Source organism: Maniola hyperantus, chromosome 13 (genome assembly GCF_902806685.2).
Source record: "Maniola hyperantus chromosome 13, iAphHyp1.2, whole genome shotgun sequence".
Classification (NCBI taxonomy): Eukaryota; Metazoa; Arthropoda; class Insecta; order Lepidoptera; family Nymphalidae; genus Maniola; species Maniola hyperantus.
This window is the reverse complement of record NC_048548.1, coordinates 3,476,977-3,500,364: the sequence shown is the minus strand read 5'-3', so window position 1 is coordinate 3,500,364 and position 23,388 is coordinate 3,476,977. Positions and strand designations below refer to the sequence as shown.

Here is a 23,388-nt window from a genome sequence, read left to right as displayed (position 1 = left end):
CCGCTTTTTACGCCAAATTCACCAAACAAAATTACCACTGCCTACTGGCTAGCCTGTGTCAGCATTACTGTCTTAGAAAGACCTAAAACATCTATTTACTTAACCAATTTTGATAGAATTTAACGTTACATTAGATTTTATTTCACTTCAAGGCATGCTTTTAAATTTTTACTTGGAATACGTATAATTCAGTATTTGACAGCTAGTCAAATCAGTAACTTTTTATCAAACGTCAAAACGCGCGCTTAGTACTTAGATAGGTAGGTAGGTATGCGAGCTACTATGAAATACTAAAATGTGACGTCACAATCATTTGACGTGCTTTTTTAGTTTAATCGATAATTTAAAATGGTTATGACACTTAAAACTAACAATGGGCGTGGATTTTTCATATTTTGGAAGACCCTCTATTTCTTTATTTATTTTATTTAACAGGAAAACATGAATAGGTAAAAACAGAAGATTAAAGCTAATGACAAGTTTTCACAGATAGAATACACATAAGAATAACAAAAAAACTCGACTGGGGGACAGAAAATTCAGGGAAAAGTAATAAAATAAAAAAAATAAAAAAACGAGAAACGAGATCTGGCCAACGAATTATTTAACTGAAGTATGAGCGTTAAAGAATTCATTGGCCAGAGCTTTCCGAATAGTACCAGTGATGCAGTATAGCTCCAAATTTTTGTCATTTTTACAAATTTTATTAAACGATGAGGCAGGATTATTAGGTAAATCATAATTTACCTAATAATCACTGAGAAATAATTTATTTTTGACTCAGGCAAAATATATCTACCAACCTACGAATAAAATTAAGAAAAGGAAAACGTCTTACTAAGGTTAAATTAAGTATATCCTGACCTTGTAGCAATACATTTAGATGAACAACGGTCAAAACATTATATTGTATCTCAGAGAGGAGCAGAGCAAATCTATTTCTATAATCAGTACTAACGTCGATTGTATCCAACATTTATCGCAGCAAATCTCGTTCCAAAAGACAGACTACGCCGCACCACTCCTAATAGTTGGTATAAATCAAAAGATTTCCATCTCGGCGGCACCCCTGGGACACGAGCGAGATGGCACGATTGAATAGCATAGATTTAAATGGTCGGGTCAGATAAGGATGGCTATAGATCCCGCCGCTCCAGCCTCAGAGCGTGGCGCAGGGACGTCACAATTCGATTACAGCTCAATAAACTTTAAGTGACTTGTTTGCGTCTGTAAAGTGGATTTTTTCTTCTTTCTGATTTCTTTATTTCCCTTTCCGTTCGTATTCGTAGGCTCGGTTGAATGGAGGTTTACAGTGTTGACATTTGTTTTGTTGAAGTTTAGTATTTAATCTTTTTGTTAAAAGGCTTAATTTGAGTCCTAGGTAGGTACTTTAATTGATTTGATTTTATAGTTCATTTTCATCACCATCATCAACCAATTGCCGTCGGTTCACTAATGAACACGGGTGTCCTATCAAAATAAAAAGGGTTTAAGCCATAGCCCACGCTGAACAAGTCCAAGCCAATCCACATTGGCAGACTTCACATACCGTTGAGAACATTATTGGAGAATCCTCGGGCATGCAGGTTTCCTCACGATGTTTTCCTTCACTGTTAAAATATTATGCTGAAGAAATTTATTTAATGTTTTGGTTTTTTAGGATGTAAATATGTATGTAAATAGTTATTTATCAAGGAAAGGTTATTAAAATAGACACAAATGAATAGAGCAACGGGACTTTCATAACATGGTTTCTTAATGCAAAATTATCACGTCACGTAGGTACCTACCTGGTTTCAGATTTATTAATTTTATCTACTTATTTCTAAGATTCTATTCAGAGCCTGGGATGAATGGTAACCATGATAAATTATTAAATGCAATTTATTATGCTTAATATTAACTCCATACAATTTATTAAACCATTTTGAAGGTTTACAGAGGTAAACATAATGAAACATTTCACAAGGGTTCCCCGCGACCCGTTAAAAGGCCATTCTTTACCAAAAATAGCGCATTCTAATCTAATTTTATTCCTGGCGAACGTAAAACTTGCGAGAACGGCTCAGCCAAGCCGCGGTAAGCGTACAAGTATCGACTTCATTTTAAAATTCATAGCATAAAATTTACATTTATATGCCAATTTCATTCCCTAACTGAGCCTCGGCGGTTGTACGCACACATCAATATTCCGCACACGCCGCCGCGGGTACAGCCCTAAAGTAAAAAAGTAAAAAAAAAAAATAGAAAATCGCGTAACATTCTCCGCTCGGCTGAGAAAAGAAAAAGCGCGCGGTTTAAATATGGCACACTAAATGGAACGCTTAGGCGACAAAATGCGGATAGAATATAAAATTTAAGGACCCCTTTCCGTCTCTGTTACACTCGTGTAGCTTCGTATCTTGTTGTCTCGCTCTGCGTATCTAACGTAAGCCGCCTTTACCGCCCTAGGCTTAGCGGTAAAAGATAGACACGAACAAGCCCAAGGGCTGCCACTCTGGGTGTAAAATATAGCGCATAAATATCATTCCCACTGCTAAACAAGACGCGGATCGTTAGAAAGTGATTTAATGTAATTATTATTTCAAATGAGATGTTATTACCCTGCGGACAGTTCGAAATGGTCCTAATTATGTTTATTGCTCTTTAATTCCCTCTATTTACATTAATAGCGACCACAATAATAAAACTTCAGTTTAATTTATTTCGTTATTTATCTGTCTTGACTCTTGGAGGTGATAATAAATGAAATGTAAAATCATGTAATAAAATGAGATACCTACCTACTTTAAAATCTCACAATTGACGTCAAGAATAGGTATCTACCTAAGTAGGTGTCAAAATTAGTAGATAACTATTTCTGAATCTTATCACTTTGTGGTAAAGTGTTGCTAATTATGATTTTATTGTAGGTATTAGAGACATAGGAAGACTAAATAGGAAGGCATCTTAATTTGAAATGTAGGTTACCTAACCTACTAATTTAAATTATCTAAATATATAAAATGAGAAGGTGACTGACTGACTGACTGACTGACTGACTGATCTATCAACGCACAGCTCAAACTACTGGACGGATCGGGCTGAAATTTGGCATGCAGATAGCTATTATGACGTAGGCATCCGCTAAGAAAGGATTTTTGAAAATTCAACCCCTAAGGGGGTGAAATAGGCGTTTGAAATTTGTGTAGTCCGCGCGGACGAAGTCGCGAGCATAAGCTAGTAAGAATATATAAATAAAAAGGTCCACTATTAGGATAACTTCCTACGTTGCATTGATACTTAGACTAAAGAAAACTAAACACAGTTTAGGTAAACCATGCGTCAGAAAATCAAGCAAGTTCGGAGATATCATTACAAAACAAGCCGATTTATGTTGCAATATTACTTATGTCATCCTCATTTTAATGAACACGTTTCTCTGCGATGGTTCCGTCTGTCTTTTTCTGAAGTCTGTGCGAGGAAATTGCACGCGTCAAGATGCGACATTTTCATTGCCCCGACCGCAGAAAAAGGGAAAACTCCCCCGCCTACCCCACGAGGGGAAAAGTTACCTAAATACAAGTCAATGTATCGATACGACTCTTCTTATTTACGCGGTTAGGGGAGATGGGGCAATTGTGAACACAATGCGATTTTCTCCAATGTTTTTCTTTGTAGGTAGAGTAGGTAGGTACATGCCACGTATTTCTTTCGTATCTAGGGTTTTATAACCGATACCAGCAGTGGCGTGCAGATCATAGAGGCATATTTTTATTTATTTATTCAGATACGAGTTAGCCCTTGACTGCAATCTCACCTGGTGGTAAGTGATGATGCAGTCTAAGATGATAGCGGGCTAACCTGCCCCCCAATTGTGTAAGAATAACCATTTCATGGCTATCGCAATCGTCAAGAATTCTGCCCTTTGATTGGCTGTGAAAAAATGTAAACAGCGAATCAACCAATCAAATGGCAGAATTTCTTGACGATTGCGATAGCCATGAAATGGTTATTCTTACACAATTGGGGGGCTGGAAGGGGTATGGCAGTTTTTATTAAACCCATACCCTTTTGGTTTCTACACGGCATCGTACCGGAACGCTAAATCGCTTGGCGGCACGCCTTTGCCAGTACGGTGGTAACTAGCCACGGCCGAAGCCTCCCACCAGACCAGACCAGAAATTTAGAAATTATAAAATTCCAAACCCCTGCCAGGAATCGAACCCGGGACCTCCCACTATTAAGACCACAGCGCTCACCACTGCGCCAGGGAGGTCCTCAAACTGCACTGCTTACCCCAGTTGTAATAGCTCAATGCATATTTTTCATTATGACCTGCATGTAAACAGGTTCCTACCTAACTAATGCCTACCCTGGCTTCGAACACTGTGCACGCCACTGGATACCAGGTAGGTATAGTACGCGACAGGGCAAGATGACAATTAGCGCGGGTGCTGTGCGGGTGTACGGGTACCACCCCGATTGCCATCTCGACCTGTCACGTACTAAGTATACCTACGTCGATGAAGATGTACCTAACTTGGGTTTTCTTGACTGAGCAAGAGTGATCTTTGCGTTATGTGTGATTTTGTTGGGGGAAAAAATATCTTGGTAAGTAGGTAGGTATTTACCTAATGTTGTTAATGGATTTTTAAAAAGTTTTCTGGCTTTCCCGTATGCTTGTTTTATATACATTTGACGACCTCCCTGGCGCAGTGGTGAGCGCTGGGAGGTCCCGGGTTCGATTCCTGGCAGGGGTTTGGAATTTTATAATTTCTAAATTTCTGGTCTGGTCTGGTGGGAGGCTTCGGCCGTGGCTAGTTACCACCCTACCGGCAAAGCCATCGCCAAGCAATTTAGCGTTCCGGTACTATGCCGTGTAGAAACCAAAGGGGTAAGGGTTTAATAAAAACTGCCATACTTACCCCTTCCAGGTTAGCCCGCTATCATATTTGCATCATCACTGACCAGTGACCATCAGGTGAGATTGCAGTCAAGGGCAAACTTGTATCTGAATAAAAAAAATATACATATATACAAACATTTATGAGAAGGTACTGATAGCAATCTTTCTCAAAAGTTTGGTAGGTACTGGTAGGTGTGGGGTTTTAACCATAATGGTTTCATAATAATAACTACTTATCTACTAGATGGTGCCCGTGACTTCGTCCGCGTAGATTTAGGTTTTTAAAATCATCTTAGAACTCTTTGATTTATATGAGATCTATGTATTATAATAGCCTATGTCCCGTCCCAGAATGTAAGTTATTTTTTTTTACTTAAATCAGTTAAGCGTAAAAATGATAACGCATTAATAATAATAATTACTTAGTATGAATAAATTATACTTACTAGATATAATATTAATATCGAATTATGTTTCAACCGTAATTCTTCATCAAACGTAGGTATCTACCACCTATCTAAAATATTTCAATTTGGAAAAGATTAAGATCGGGTTGCACAATTTTCATTCGCCTAGAACGTGAAGAATTCTTGAAAAAATTTATCTACACTACATTCCTGAACCAAGTAAGACCGAGCGGGTATTAACGACCCCCTGAAGGCGTGGGAGGGGTCGAGGGGGTCATTAAGTGGGAACGAGCGAGCCCATTACCGCCCGTTCCTAGTCTATTCCGTAATCAATGTATTTCGATTAGGGATACCAAGTTGGAGCTTAATTAAAAAGTTCGCTTATGTTTATTACGTACGAGTTAGTATACTTACACCTATATTGTGTGGTATGAATTATTTTTTTCTAAAAAGAAATGCACAGCCATATAAGATCTTCTTTTCTTGGTTCTTATTTTGCCTTCCTTACAATGTACTTATAGGGCTGTGCGTTTCTTTTTGGACAAAAATTTCATATCACATAATATAGGTAGGTACCTACCTATGTACATCGGCCTTTAGAATGACATTTCGGCTTTGTAGCGCGTTGTCTCTGTCTCTCATACCTGTTTGACGTTTTGTCGGTCTCAACGACACGACAGGGAGAACGACAAATCTGATATCTCTTTCTAAAGGCCGATGTACATTACTTTCGGCCGCAATGAACATAAGCGAACTAAAAGCCAGTGTCACTCGGGATGCTGTAAGGTTTCTAACGATGCCTTCTAAAAGCCTGTATAGATTTGGATGTAGATACTTATTGGGTCATAAGTACGTCCAAATCTATTCAGGCATTTAGAAGTTATGGTGGAATAAAGAAAATCACCTAGGTATACCAACATTAACCCTGAATACCTTACACTACTTTTTTGGGCAGTCGTGTAAAAATATACCTAGATACTTAATTACTTAATATTATTTTCGAATTATTCTTATAATAATACTAGCTTATGCTCGCGACTTCGTCCGCGTGGACTACACAAATTTCAAACCCCTATTTCACCTCCTTAGGGGTTGCATTTTCAAAAATCCATTCTTAGCGGATGCCTTCGTCATAATAGCTATCTGCATGCCAAATTTCAGCCCGATCCGTCCAGTAGTTTGAGCTGTGCGTTGATAGATCAGTCAGTCAGTCAGTCAGTCAGTCAGTCGCCTTTTCATTTTATATGTATATAGATTATTTAAATGCGTTTAAAATTATGGTTATTGTTATAGAATATAGGTAGGTAGATTGGTTATTAAATAACGCAATAGGAAACAATAACAATATTAATACTTAAGTAGAAATATTATTTTTCTCTTGAACAAATAGAAAGAGTTTAATTATTCTAAGAGTTTATTGTTGATTGGTCACAGACTATTGTTTGGAATGGTACTTACCTACCTAGTCAGGGCCGTCTTAATCCTATTGGATGCCCTGGGCACATTAGAACAATGGGGCTCCTATGATCTTGACAGAGTAGTAGGTACTATTTTCTTAGAATAGGCAAAGAGAGTAGATATGTCACGTTCTAGATTTTTGGTAATAAAATATCCGTCGGTCGGTTATAGTTTGGTGATCTGGCAGGGACTAGTGGGCCCATTTCGATCGTGGGCCCTGGGCACGTGCCCAGAGTGCCCAGTGGGAAAGAGGGCCCTGTCTAGTACCTACACCCTGTACGCAATATTCCTTTTAAATTTGTTAATTAAAATCTACCGTGCCTACACGTGGAAATTTCAACTTGCAAAATATTATTCACTTGTTGATTATTAACCATCTCTAAGCGATTAAATATCACTTGCTTTAACGCTGAAAGATAATATTTGAGGAAACCTGCGTGCCTGACAGTTCTCCATAATGTTCTCAAAGGTATCTGAAATTTGGTAATCCGCACTTAGCTTGGGCGCGCCAGCGTGGCGAACTACGGACTAACCCTTCTCATTCTGACCCTGAGATCTATAGAGCGCACTTTGACTTTGCTCAGACTTAAGATTGAGTTAAAACGAGACAGATTTATGAGAGAGAGATAAATCTGTCTCGTTTTAACTCTGTCTTCAGTCTAAGCTAAGTCAGAGTGCGCTCTATAGATCTCAGCCTGAGAGGTGATCGGTGCTCTGTAATGAGCCGGCTATGGGTTGATCATGATAATGATGATAATATTATAAAATATAGGTAATAAAAACCACCATCACTTTTCACGCTAAATTTCCGATTCTCATACATTATAACATCTGTTTAATTTTATTTGAGTAAACCCACATTTGATGGGCACCATTAATATTTGGGCTCAGGATCGCGATGGCTCGTAAAATTTACCGAGCGTATGTTGCTTCGAAACGTATGTTATGGATTCAGCTTAAGCCTTTATATTTTCGAAGCAAAATTAAATGACAATAAAATCCAAAACCTGACGAAATTTTGTGACTTTCATATTTTTACAAATTAATTCATTTAATCAATTATTATTCATTATCATCGACCTATCGCTACTGAAGATAGATCTCCTTTCAGAAAAAGAAGGGTTTGGATTTACCTATCCACCAAGCTTGCCAAGTGCGGGTTGGCAGACTTCACACACCTTTGACAACATTATGGAACTCTCAAGCATGCAGGCTTCATCATGATGTTTCCTTCACCGTGAAAGCGAGTGATAAAATTGCTTGAAGCGCACATACCTATTAGTGACTCCAAAAATTTGGAGGTGCGTGCCAGGGATCTAACCCCGAATCCCAGGACTAGGAGGCCAAACGTCTTAATCACTAGACTATCACCGTCATAATGCTTTATTACTTAGAAAATTGCTAATGGGGTATTTTCATTGATTACGACCAACAAGAACGCACAGTACCTACGCGGCCGAAAGTGATGAACATCGGCTTTTAGAATGACATTTCATCTTTGTAGAGCGTTGTCTCTGTCACTCATATCCATATGACGCTTTGTCGGTCTTAACGACCGAGACAGTGCTCTACAAATCTGTTGTCTCCTAAAGATCGATGTTCATCACTTTTGGCCGCGTACCTACTGTATCTACTTACTTAGGCCACGTGATTAAAAATCCATCCCTTTTGTGCTTAGGTGATGGTGTACAAAGTGTACCTACCTACCTTCTACCTATAGACCCTGAATAATAAAAGTAAAGTCCTGAATTGAGACATAAAATTCGATGCGCATGCGTTTTGGTATGCTAATAACTTAATGAAGGCGTGCCGATGCATATTTTATGCTGCATAGTGCATACCTTCTTACAACAAAAGATCATTTTGAAATCGCACACCGAGTCTACCTGAAAGTATTCACCAATAGATTGAGTGATTATTTAAGGAGGATTCTGATCAGGAATTTTTCGCCAGTAATCTGTAACAATGTTCGTCTAGTAGGATGCTACGGCCGCGGCTAGTTCCCATCTAACCGGCAAAGCCAAGCCTCTAAGCGATATATAGCGTACCTTAATAACGATATAACGTAAATATAACCCTTGTATTTTATTGGCACGACCTGGGACACAAATCCGAGACTTTAACATTATGATCTGCAGCCAAATAAGCTAGCTGATTCAACCATTATAATACAAGCACACACAATGGTAATATCATCGCCCTTTTGTCCACAGGTATGGTTCCAGAACCGTCGAGCAAAATGGCGTAAAAAGGAGCACACGAAGAAAGGCCCAGGACGACCTGCGCACAACGCTCACCCACAGAGCTGTTCCGGAGAGCCCATCCCACCACACGAGCTCAGAGCGCGCGAGAGGTGAGCAGATTACAGGCCGTCTGATTAATTATCTAAAACGGAAGATAAAAATTCATGTTTCTTCTAAACTTTGTTTCAAAAACTGTTCTTTATCAGTTGGTAAAACTTGTTGCTATTGAAACCATTCTACTTAAAATTAGGTTCTATACTAATTAGGCCCTACAATTTCCAACAGGGCGAGAAGAAGAAAGAAATTGGCAAAGGCACTTGAACGACAAGCGAGGAAACTACGAGCGAAAGGCATTGCAGTGGACCTTGAGGCTTTGAAGACGGAGTACCTAGCACAGCATAGAAACAGCGGACTTTACTCTGATTCAGACGGAGAAATAGATGGAGAAGAATGTATGATAGATGTAGTCGGTGGTGATTCTGAATCTGGACCCGAAGACTTCTCCCTATCTGGAAGACTTCGTGCACCTTCAGGGACTGATGCAATCAACAATTCCGACAGTTCAACGTCAGATGCACATTCTGCGAGAAATTTCAGCCCCTTGCCAGAACCCCAGTCGTCCTTCTTCAAGCAATTTAGTACCGCAGCAGCAAACTTCGACAAATTTGACTTTGACTCAGGTAGAGCGGTCTCCTTAGATCTTAGTGGAAGTTCCAACACGGAGCAAGACCTGTCCAAAAACGGGGGAACAAGAAAATATAATCCTTTCAGTATAGATTCACTACTTAACACGTGAAAGTGACTTTTTTAGAATTAAGGAGGTCGCACATATCCGCAAGACTCGCAGAAGACGCATGAGGTGTCAGAGATTTTTGAGAAAATTTTAAGAGAATATTTCAGCACTGAAAATTCGAGGGACGCATTTAATTCTCCGATGCATTCGATTACATCGAAGAAAATATGAATGACCAGTGCTTTCGTATCTTTGACGGCACTTTGCGCCTCCTGCAGGTCTTATAAGATGGGTCATTAGCTCTTGGTATGCGATACCTTTAGATTATTCCTATAGAGGCTCTAATTTTCTCACAGACTCGAATAACCGACCAGCATTTCGTGAAAATGTTCCTTCGGACTGGACATTCATTGGCTACTATTGCGTGAGCGATCGCTTCCTTTTAGAAGTTGAGCAACTAATCTTCAGCGAAAAACCGTAAGCGTTAGCATCCTTATGTAGTTGACTATTCGTTTATGTAGCAAAACGTTCGTGTTTTGCTCAATGTTTCTTATGCGAACAGCTTAGGTGTGGAATGCCCTTCCGGCATACATAAATATTTCTTGTCAAGAGTGAATAGGCAAGCGCGCTCCAACCTAGATCTCATCATATTGTTGTCAAGCGCAAGCATGTCTTGCAAAAAAGTTAAGCAACTGTTTTTCAGCATTTTAAGCGTTATGGATACCTCGGAGTTGGCTTAAGCATCCAAATGGAAGCATTTAAGCATGTCCTAGCTGCATAGAGAAACTTTAACTTATTCTTTAGACGCTACAGCTGCTAGAAAGGCTAGAGCTCAGGTGATAGTAGCCAATTTACGCCCAGACGTGCTTTAAATAATAAATGAATTATAATAAGTTGTAATCAGCTTCGGCAATAAGACTAAATAGGTACCTACCAGTTTACATATCCCTTTGTGAATATTAGATAGGATTTGTATTATATAGATTGTAGTGTAAATAGTAACAATGTATATTTATATTTATTTTCATCTTAAAAAAAAATTATTTAATTGTGGGGCAATATCAAATATTCGTTGATCTGTTTTCTATTTAATTTCGTGGTTTGTAATTTTATTGTTGAAACAAAGAATGTATGAAACATTTGGATATATTTTAAATACCTATCTTCTGATTAGAATCGTAATAGTGATTTATCTACCTACTACACGTCATTATTTTATTCTACAAAATATAAAGTTCAAAGTTAACCTTGGTCTTACTACAAAAAAAATACCTAGATTTCTCTAAATGCCAATTTAGTAATCAGTTAAAGTGGATTAATTTTTTTATAGTAAGACCGTTAGAAAAACGTTAAAGCAATTATTTACTTTTACTTAATTTCATAATGAAATCAAATTTAATCGTTGTTATTAATTTAAAGTTAAACACACCGCGATTCGCGAATGAAGTGTCAGTTATTTTTTATTTTGATTATTTCGCACCGAAACGCTTTTACACAAAAAATGTTTAGATTAAAATGAGTCCCAGAAACCGGGCCACTAATTTATCTATTATAGCTACAGCAAAATTGTTAAAAGTTTGCGATTCTCAGAATTTTTGTTTTTATTAAAATGTCGGCCTTGTAAGTACTAAAATCATTTAGGTCTAACGTTTTAAATGTGTGATTATTTCAGATCTCAACACATATTATCTCATAATATTATTATGATATGGCCGAAGTAATCGTTTTTTTTTTGTATTTTAGATGATCTGTACTTTTCTCGAAACAATTTTGCTTTGAAACGAAGTTTGCTTTTGTTATATTTACTTATAAAATTTAATAATCTAAAGAATATATTTTTATTTTTATTTAAGTCTAAAATATTGAGATGGGACTTGTAAAATCACCAAAACTATTTATTTCTTTGTAGTAGAACTAGAAAATCTGGCCTTATTCCTTGTCTACATTATAAAGGGAACCTCTATGCAAAACTTTAGCTTTCTAGGTAAAAAGGTTTAGGCTGGGCGTTGATGAGTTAGTCAGTTAGTGAGTCAGGACTTTTCTTTTCATTGCATGACACTTGGGAAAAATTGAAGAGAGGACATGTTGGTTTTCATAATAAACACATATTGTGGCTAATTCCGTTGCACACAATCTCTAAACTAAACTAAAATGGCACGCCTAAATCTATTGCTATCCATTTCATAATGTTGCTTGTAGAAAAGGATAGCACTAGATTTAGACCTGTTACCTAATTTAGTTTAGAGATTGTGTGCAAAAGAATCGGCCCCATTAGTAGCTTATTTTAAGTTTATTAAGTCCCTACATAAAAGTGTGTCCTTTTATAATAAAATCTCAATGCGAGCAAAAAAGTGTGTACTACAACACAGTTCTAACTTTTTTATTCCCCAACAATTACATCCACAGTCCGTGTAAAGGCTTACATTAAACGGCGAACTAAGCAACTTTGTCCCATTAGCAAAAGCACGCAATTAACTTAATTGTCGCCATTACATGATAATTTCTCAGCGCGCACCGCTCTGCCATTCTACCGCTGACTACATAAATTGTCCTTTTATTATGCTGAATGATGTTTTTGCTACAGCACTTCTGTCGACTTACTTCTTGTCCTGTTCGAGGTGCTGGAGGCCCGATACAAAAAGACTAGGAGTGAAATATATATGAGTATGATATGATCCTTCTTGTATAATTAAAGAAAAAATTTCGCGTTCGCTTCGCTCGCGCTTGTATCTATACTTTGATTTCATGATTTGTCGTTATTATCATTATCAATTTATCGCTGGTTCACTACTAAGCATGGGACTCCTCTCAAAATGAGAAGGGCTTTGTCATAGTCTACCACGCTGGCCAGTTGCGGATTGGCAGCTTCGTACACCTGAGAACATTATGGAGAAATCTCATGCAGGCATGCAGATTTCGTCACGATGTTTTCCTAATGAACAAATTCACAAATATGTAATATATAAATTGATGGCCCAAAAGTACATAGGTAAAAACTAAAAAGTAAGAAAAGACTTTATTTGAGAAAATGGGAAGCATATTTTTCACTAAGAAAAATTTAGAAGTAGGTATAGCATATTAGAAAAAAGTTGTACAGGCATTCCACTCAAACTATTGATTTTAAAAAATCGTAACAGAAATACATAATGAGAAAGAAAATGGTTGCGTCGTAAAAACGAGTAATTAATGATTGTATAACGCGAAACCGCCGATAAGTGCGCCAATTAGCGCAAACAATATGGCGTAGGTATGGGTTAATGTAACCAAGGTTGACCGACTCAAAACGGGACACAAAATGAAAAAGATTTTTCGATTTTTCGTCCAAAAGTCCACTTTCATACACAGTGCCGACCCGAATCTCGAGCGTAATAACTGAACTCTATTAATAAGTAATAGATTAAAAAGTTAAAGGCAAGTGTAATTCAAAAGCAGGCCTAGTGATTAAACTCCATAAAATCTAAGTAAGTATTACAAAATTGACCTAACCAAATCTAGTGACAAGTTTTGTTCACTTAATACACAGTGCGGTTCGGAAAGGCTACAAGTGCACAAAGTAACTTTTTGGAGAAAATTTTGTTTAGCAGTGACTTGAGTGGTAGGTACAACACTTGAGAATGATAAAGATTTTGATGACAACTAAATTTTCGAGCTTAAGCTTAACCAGGAAAGTCCCGCTGAAATCAGGACGGGAGGTCATATCACTATGGTCTATATTGCTATTTTTATTTAACTCACTGCGTGATTAATTTAATTATTGTGCTTTTTAGTATATCGTGGGTCATATTCGAGTCATACTTGAGGGGACCTTTGAAGAAATCGAGCGTAAAATTTTACATCGTAAATTCGACTCAGTTGGCCTCGCCTTAATTTTCTTTTAAATTTTTATAACTTTGGATGTACCTATACCATACCACCCTATACCTACTCTGTATACTTTACAATACACACAAAACAAAAAGTTATGTAAATTAGTATAATACTTACATACCTAATACCTATTCTAATATGAAGGCAAAACCATAGCGTGGTTGTTAATCCCAATCCTAATAATATTGTAAATGTGAATGTGTGGATGTTTGTTACTCAATCACGCAAAAACTACTGGACGGATTTGGCTGAAATTTGGAATGGAGATAGATTACATCCTGGATTAACCTATAGGCTACTTTTTATCCAGGAAAATCAATTCCCTCGGGATTTTGAAAAACATAAATCGATGGACGAAGTCGTGGGCATCAGCTAGTATATCGATATATTATCGATACCTTCTTTTTCATCCCTCGAGACTTTCTAAACTTACCCTTGCTTAGCGATTCTTCACACGTCAGTAGGTATACATATTTCTTTTTTTAATTAATTTAATTTAATTTATATAATGTGAGCTGATCAAAGTTGTTTAATTGCTTCGATTCATTTTTATACAATATTTACCTAAGCAAATATTTTCCATATTGGAAAATCAACTAAGAAAATCTTTTATTAAACTATCTACTAGAATTTTTTTATTGGGATTTTTTATGAAAACCATCGCTAGTCATTTCCTTTACTTATATTTTCGACTAGTGTGTCAAAATACTATCTCATTTTTTCTCTATTCTAATAAGAAATTACTTTGTATGCATTTTTGGTAATGGATTATATTATTGTTACTGTAATAGAAATAATAGATGTAGAATAACACTAATAGTTTTAACTTAACCCTGGATCTTTGTAAAATTCTAATTCAAAAAATCTTGAGACCATTTTATTGCATTTAACTTTGCGTTCAGTAATTTAACAACAGACATGAAAGGGTTAGGTACAACCCAGACCAGTTACATCCTAACCATAGTATAATAATACTACATAGGTATTACACAGTACGCTAGATATGCGATTGACGACGTGTTTTTGAAGCAACTTGATTATCGCCATTTTGGCGTCATGTGAGCGTATTAGGAACTAAATGCTAGTGATGAGACATTATTGTGTCAACACCATCTCAACACTGTCAACACAACGACCATTTCAATTCCCGGTACGCTCGGTGGAGCGTTTCGAATCAGCACAAAAAATAAATGTAATTTCGTATGGCACGCCTTATCTAGCGTACTCTGTAGTATTATTATATATCTATGTCTAACTAAGCTGATTATTATGAACTTTGCACATGTCAAGGGCTAAGATAGAGATTATTGTAATGTATATTTTGTAGCAGAAAACAATATGTTTAGGTACAAAGTAATTAAGTTTATTTATATCTATAGAAATCAGACGTGATACATAAATATTTGTAAATTGACTATCACAATATTATGTAAGGTGTAAAAAGTATGTTATGTGAGTAACTTATTGAATCAAAATATAACATTATTAAAACCAGTTTATTGTTTTATTATAAAAATAACTTTTGACCGCAACTTCTTCTGCACAGATCTGTAGGTCGATTTCGTAACACGTGCATCAATCATTATTACAATCTCAATTGTTGTGATTGGCTGAATTTGTGCTACACTTGTTGCAACATTGCATTGTGGCATCATCAACCTATCGGAGGTGATTGCGATCGTGACATTGTAGCTGTCATTTTATCGCTATCGTGCAGCAGGGTTTCTAGCATAGTTAGTTTAAATACTCTAAGGTTTCTAGAAATCCCGCTGGGACCCTGTTGGAAATGTTATAATCGTTAGTAAGAAGTAAGTAGGTAACAAATAAACGCACAGACTACACAAGTTTTTTAAACCCCTATTTCACCCCCTTAGGACTTGAATTGTCAAAAATCCTTTTTTAGCGGATGCCTACGTCATAATAGCTGAATGTATAATCTGCATGCTAAATTTTACCCCGATTCATTCAGTAGTTTGAGCTGTGCGTTGATAAATCAGTCAGCCACCTTTTCCTTCTATATATTTAGACGAGCTTATGCCCGTGACTTCATCCGCGTAGACTACACTTTGAACCCCACTAGATTATAAGATGGGGTTATTCAAGGGGCGGACCAACAAGTTCCTAAAAGGCCGGCAACGCATCGGCGGCTCCTCTGGTGCTGCAAATGTTCATGGGCGGCGGTAATCACTTAACATCAGGTGACCCGCCTGCTCGTTTGCTCGCTATACCTATTTTAAAAAAACCCCTATTTTACCCCTTTAGGGGTTGTATTTTCAAAAATCCTTTCTTAGCGGATGTTACGTCATAGCTATCTGCATGCCTAATTTCAGCCCGATCAGTCCAGTAGTTTGGGCTGTGCGTTGATAGATCAGTCAGTCAGTCAGTCATTTAGATGGAGTCACAACAAACCAAACCAAATCAGAAAAGTAATAGGTAGATACATAGTTGCATGGGTTTTTCCGACGTTTTTCCCACCCGGAAATCGAACCCAAGATCTCTTGCTTGAGTAGGTAGGTATTTGTATCGTAACGTCAGAGAGGTCATCGAGACTTGCTCAACTGCATACAAACATTCATTAGTTCTGGTCTCACTCAGTACCGTAACAAATGTGACGGCTTGCAACGTTAATAATTTTAAATTCGCCCAAATTATGCGCCAAATAATGGCCGGAGTGAAACGCACACCGCCTTTGACACTCGATATCCCCGTCATATGCGTGAAATGCATAAATTCACAATGTGCGTGACATTATTGTCGAATCGAATGCAAAACGTCCAGCTAAATGCCTTACTTAGCTGGAAAACTTTACCTATAAGTAACATAGGTACCTACGTACCTATAGTCTGATTTTTAATTCCGTGGAATTCCGACGTTTCTTAATGTTACCAGAGATAAAACAATTCCCACAAAGAAGAAAACTTTAAATATTGTACATAGGTAAATTTAAGTACATAAATCAATTGATTTGGCCGATTTTTTGTTGTTTTCGTAATGAATTTTGAAATCCTGAATTAAAATTAAAAGGAACTAAAAATAAACTTAGAAATGTTCAACATATAAGTCAAGATTACATCCTCAAATCAACCGATCCCATTGCTGCCAGTTTCCACTTTCCACTGTTAAAGATTGCACCCTATTTTAGTGCGAAATTATGTCTTAGGGCTTTTTATATTGATAGGGATTTAATGTAGTTTGGTGTAAAATCGAACTTCAGGTGGTGGTCATACTGTTTTTCATACAAATAACTCCCCTGATGTATAAAAATGACAACGTCAGAATTCCACCGAATTAAAAATCAGAGTATACTCTGGTACGTAGGTAAGTATATATCTACATGTTATTTTGGTCAAGCTAAAGAATTGGAACTTATCTATTCAATATTCATCATCATCATGATCAACCCATCGCCGGCTCACTACAGAGCACGGGTCTCCTCTCAGAGTGAGAAGAGTTTAGGCCATAGTCTACCACGCTGGCCATGTGCGGATTGGTAGACTTCACACATCTTTGAGAACATTATGGAGAACTCTCAGGCATGCAGTTTTCCTCACGATGTTTTCCTTCACCGTTAAAGCAAGTGATAGTAAATTAAAACACACATAACTCCGAAAAGTTAGAGGTGAGGCCCGGGATCGAACTCCCGACTTCCCGCCTATGGACATTTCCACAGATAAGTTATCTGTGGATATTTCTCATCTTACAAATTATTTTCCTTGTAGCGGAGAAGTCAAATCAATAATAGAATTTGTAGCAATAAATTACCTACCCACGTCTAAGGATAATCATCGTTGAAATATGGCCTGCGATGTAATGGTTTTATTTATTTTTTAATAAATAGGTGTATATTTAAACACCTTCATAGAAGACTGGTTAATTGGCTGTAGGCGTAGAATGCCAGTGCACATAATTTATTTTAAAAAAATTGGGCTCAATTTTTTTGCAAGTAACCTAAGGGAAACGCTGGTATAGTCGTCAGTGTACCGATACCCGTCAGATTGTAAAAAATGGTCAGTTATTAATTTCTAGCAAAAACTAAATGAAAACTTTTTATGGCAACATATTTGTGATAGTATTTTCCATAAATTAGTATAAAAACATTTAATCCAAACTATAATAGCGTTGGAGAAAAACGCATTCAAAGTTAGCATTTTCAAAATTTGTGTTTTTAGCCAGGTTTAGTCACTCAATCGTAGTCCTACATGCTAGTATTCGAAGAAAGTTTTGAAACATCTATTGGCCACTCTGGTAAATCTGATTATTTTGTACAACAGTCAAGTTAATTTTCTACCGAAATAATCTATAAAACTGTGTTTATTTTATTATTATTTATGATTTAACGCATGTGAGATCTATTGGTACTTTGAAATCCCTACTTGACCCAATACTCGTCAAAATTCATACTATTTTGACGGTTACTGGGACACACTAGAAAAATGAACGTAATACCGACACTGTTCAATTTTAAACCTTATTACAACGTGATAAGAGTTTCAGTTGCGGTACACAGACAGTGACTGTTTTGGACAGATAATCTGTACTTAAATTGACCTTTAAATTGAAGATGCAATGTTTTTATTTTTTAACCTGACTACGACGAAGTTAAAGTTTTATAATTTTAGCATGCTGTGTAATGTTTATCTGTTCCCGTATATATTTGACCGAGCGAAGTGAGGTCTCTGAGTCTACTTGAGTGAAATTGCACTTGTCCGTCTGTCCGTCAGAGCCTTATAACTTCTGAATTACTGACCGCAATGACTTCAAATTTAAACATAATATGAAAACTGACGGCCTTCAGCCGAATATTACAAAAATACATACAAAAATATAAAAGCTTTATTTCAGCGGGGCTCTCATATGAAATAGGGAGTTTTAAAGTGGCGATTGAATTCACCGCTATATGTCAAAAACGGTGACATAATATTAGAAATTGAAACGTGTGTATAATTTCGGTTATATCGTGCATCGAGACCAATAATTAATCTATGATATCGTGTACTTGAACAACAAAAATTAAAATCAGATATATGTTATAAAGAAACGAAATTATTTCATTTTTAATGGGCATCAGTATTTTTAACATAACTTTACAATAATCTTAATATTAGGTTGGGGAAAAAGTTTATTCGCATTTTTAAGAAAATTAAAAAAAAATTAGTATAGTTTATTTACATTTAACTAAAGTATGTAGGTACCATTTTATTTGATAACTTTTTGCCATCTTGTAGGTAGGGACATGATCCCATTGCTATAGAAATTTTGGGACTTCTGATCAAAATACCGCGACAAGTGGTTTTGGCAGTCCTCTAGTGATGTTGTAACCTGACACTGCCTAAAGAATTCTGAAGAGACCGAAACAGCTGGAAATCTGAAGGTGCAAGGTCAGGACTATATGGCGGATGCATTAACACCTCCCAGCCAAATTTTCTTAACTTTTGCTGAGTGGCTAAAGATGTGTGAGGTCTAGCGTTATCATGATGAAAAACCACACCCCTTCTGTTGATTAATTCCAGCCGCTTTCTCTCAACTTCTTGCTTTAATCTTATCAGTTGTTCGCAGTAGAGTTCAGAATCGATGGTCCTGCCTGGTGATAACAGCTCATAATGAATAATGCCCTTCCAATCCCACCACACACACAGCATCACCTTGTTGCGAGTTAACCCGGGTTTCGCCACAGTCTGTGAAGCCTGACCGGCCTTTGACCACGACTTTCATCGTTGAAGCAAGTGATTTAATGATTTCAAGCTTATTTCTTGGTTTAACGACATATTATTATGTAGATAACAACTACATTCCACGATTAGTTTATAATTTGATTTGTCGATATCTCGACCCAATTGCACGATCGTTGCAATTGGGTCTGGGCGATGGAGAGACTCTGAGCTTTTTTATGAAGTTCATAGTTAGCAATCATGTCTCAAAACCATATGTCAACAGGTATACATACCTACTCGTCTACAATATCGAGTGCAGAGCTCTTAATGATTACTGGGTGGGGCAGGCCATGAGCCTTAGTCATGATTTTTGTCTTACTCATGTCCATTTCTAGGCCCACCTGTTCTGAAGCTCTGCTGTCATTGAGCATTGCATTAAGGTCTTCCTCTGGTGCTGCAAATGTTCATGGGCGGCGGTATTCACTTAACATCAGGTGACCCGCCTGCTCGCTTGCTCGCTATATCTATTAAAAAAAAAAAAAAAAAAGAGTCTCTGCAATAACGACTATACATTGTCATCGGCAAATCAAAGGTGAGTGATGTACACGCCATTAGTGTTAATGCCAAGACCGTTCCAATCCTGAAACTTAAAACAGTCTTCTAAAGCAGCGGTAAAGGGCTTCGGGGGGGTTACGACTCCTTGCCTGGTCCTCAATGCGGACTGACATCGTGGCGGTTTTCGTACAAGCACTTCAGCACTTGAATATGCCAGTAGTCGATTTGGCACCTCTATGGCGATCTCAATACAGCCTATGTTTCCAAGGAATCTAAGGCTTTTTCACAAAAACATTAAACAAAGTGGCCGATTATATTCTTCAGTCTTCTGTATAACCTGCCGCAGCGTGTGGAAGTGATCCAGGTCCTGAAGCCCTTTCGGTATTTTTTGCTATCGAATTGAGTGGAGTTTCAAATGAGAGAGCGAGAAAATTTGGGGTTCATAAATATAAATATTAAAATATAACAAGCAACAGAAAAACAATTTTAAAAAGAGCCCTATTTGACTAGTAGTCATCATTCCTATTTGAACAATATCTAAAAACAACTTGAACAATATAGTAGGTAATGCTACCTAATACTCGTAGGTGGACCCCCCACTACGTGGACGGACGATATCAAACGAGTCGCAAAGAGCCGCTGGATTCAAGTGGCGCAAGACCGTGGCGTGTGGAAGTCCCTACAAAAGACTTACGTCCAGCAGTGGACGTCTATCGGTTGATGATGATGATATATCATAGACAACGTAAACGGCCAAGGACGAGGCGCGGATTTCCTGCCATGGCTTGAAATCCCAGAATCCAATAGTTTTTCATTTAAAACGACTAGTTAAATTTATATTTTACACATTTTCTCAGCTCGAGTGGCCATGTAAAAAAAAACACAACTTGAAAATGAAATTAAAATAAACCTTATGTCTACGGTAATAGAGTTTAAATTATTGTTAAAAATTGACGAGTTCTGGGACACATTGACGATTATTAGGACAAATCTGACGGATACTGGTACAAATCACTCATTTTTGTATTTTTTAATTATTTAATAACATTAATGAAACTTATTAATTCCAAAATTACATTTAATAAATACATTATAATATTTGCTTTCTTGTCATGTAATTTGTTTTGTTCTAAATTCACTAACAGCAACGTGGCAAAGCTGCAAAGTCAGCTAAATTGAGAAACCGACGAGTATTGGGACATTTCCCTTAACTAGTTTTACGTCTCTGGATCCTAAAAGCTCAAATAGTTGTATCTTGTAGGTAGGTATACCTACTTAATAAAACACGGTGCATGTAGCAAGTTACTTGTCCTCGTTGATGTAGGAAGCTCTTCTTGTCCAAGTTAAATACCTGTTGGCATATTGCACTGTACATAGGCGATCGTTCATATTCCTTATTCAATAAATAGGTCAAAACAATGTCTCTTTAACAGAATAATTAATTCAAAGGGGCACATTAGGTCTTCAAAAATAAATATTTTTATGTTGTTGAGTAATCAGTTTTTTGCATTTTAATTAAAATTATATATTTTATAGTTTGTGTTAAGTAGGTGAAACTTATAATTAGGCTCTGTGGGGTGTCCGTTCCTACGCAATAGAATTATACGCAGATGCAACTTACCTAATAGCCTAATGGAAAAAGTAAAACCGTTTAATCGAAATTAAGAAATCTCAAAATTTTGGTCGTCTTTACAGACAAAATACTGGAAAACAAGCCGTATTTCTCGGTCATTAGTCTCATTAGTTATTAATAGCGCTATCTTCATCGGATGACCCCTATAACGAGATATATTATAGGTACACCAGAATCTCATGAAAAATACGGAAATGAAATTCTAACGTTAGTAACACTACTCTCTAAATATTTTATTTACCTACCTACGTAGTGAATATTGTGGTGAACTTACTATGTACATAGGATATTCACAGAATAGGTACAGTGCTGCTAACTTTGGAATTTAATTTTATGAGATTTTGGTCTACCTATAGGTAGTTGATACCTAGGTACTTATTATTACTTATCGTAGGTATAGAAGTAACTTCAATTAAAAAGTTTCAGGTGTTTTTTTGACGCCAGTTACGCTTGGTAACCATAAATACTTACCTAATTTGTTATTTTTAATAGGAATAATATGTTTTTCTTAAAACAATAATCCCAATGTAGGTAGGTACCTATTCAGCTTAATATATACCTAGATACCGAATATTGAATACATAAATTCAAGTTATGCATGGATATTGCATTATAGCTCCTAATTCGAGGTTAATAAATGCCATAATTATACACACATGCAATGATGTGTAGGTACATAATATCGCTTGACATAATGTATGTGTTACAGTTAAAATAAGAAAAATGTCTTTACGGAAATTGGCTAAATCAGTATTTTTGTTTGTAGGATCTTCTTTCCTTTCCTAAACTTACCTTTATCTACATACTTAGGGGAAAACTGGGAGACTTGCCCAGGTAGGAGAGTTGAACCACCTTTAAAAACACAACTTAAATTTCGTGCCAATGAAACGTCAAAACGGTCATTAGACGCGGCCAGAAGCCCAATAACAAGCTTGCCAGTTTTGCTTTTTAGAAGAAAATAAGCTTTTCAAAGTGTCCCGGACATCCCCTATCTAACTTCATCATATTTTCTCGTTCTCTCCGGGAAAATCTAGCTACTCTTGTTATTAGCTTCAGTTTGCAGCTGACCGCCAAAGCCTATCGCTTAATTGCCTAAGCCTAAATCGCTGGTCAGTACTTATTTCTAACTATGTTCAAAACGTCCCACCTAATCTCGATACATAAAATTAATTAATTAAGATCTAGGAAATTAGAATTTTGACGGATTCAACACTATCGTTGGTAACTTATCAATAATAGCTATTGGAATTTAGCTGTATCTCGTAACGCGTGATACATAATTCATATAATTTGCATAATTAATAATGGATCCTCGAGGCGGGACTAACAGGGTAACTATACAATATATGAATACATAATTATGTATCTAAATGTATAGCTGTGTACCTACATATAGGTATTAAAAGGATAAACTAACTGACTGACATAGGTCCCGTAGTTGCCCGACACAATTTATAGTCTAGCGCTTGGCTGCAATCAGACCGTGGCAAGTGATGATGCAGCCTAAGATGGAGCGCGCTTGCCTAGAAGATGCCTATTCACTCTTGACTTACCCATATTATAATTGGAGGGGAAAACTGATGAAAACTTTATCTAAGTAGGCAACTAATAATTAGTAATTTTCAATGAAATTGATACGACTTACCTACTTATCATTATTATAAGGCGACTAAGGCGCGTTAATTTGTGAAGTCTTCTTATAGCTATGATAGTTTTCCTTTTCATTTCGTTATGTAGTACTATATCCAAAATCCGGCCAAGTGCGAGTCAGACTGGCGCACCGAGGGTTCCGTACCACACTCTACAGTCGTATTTTTTCGACATTTTGAATGATAAATCAAAAAAATTTATGCATAAAAATAAATTTAAATCTATTTAAGAGTGTACAGGTAAAGCTCTTTCATATGGTACCTACCCACTTGGTATATCTAATCTAACTTTGAAAGTTGAAAA

General features: G+C 36.8%; 1 protein-coding gene across 3 annotated transcripts in view; it reads left to right on the top strand.

Moving 5' to 3' along the window:
* LOC117987709 (homeobox protein unc-4-like) overlaps nucleotides 1-12,356 on the top strand; it is a 43,921-nt gene extending 31,565 nt beyond the window's left edge. The window contains exons 3-4 of one of the 3 annotated variants that reach the window (XM_069502704.1): nucleotides 8,967-9,106; nucleotides 9,294-12,356. In XM_069502704.1, coding sequence (XP_069358805.1) covers nucleotides 8,967-9,106; nucleotides 9,294-9,792 — 639 coding nt within the window. In that variant the 3' untranslated portion in view covers nucleotides 9,793-12,356. Of the gene's footprint in view, nucleotides 1-8,966; nucleotides 9,107-9,281 lie in introns of all 3 variants that reach the window. The other 2 variants (XM_069502703.1, XM_034974749.2) reach the window with 2 other exon arrangements.
* The last annotated feature ends 11,032 nt before the right edge of the window (nucleotides 12,357-23,388 follow it).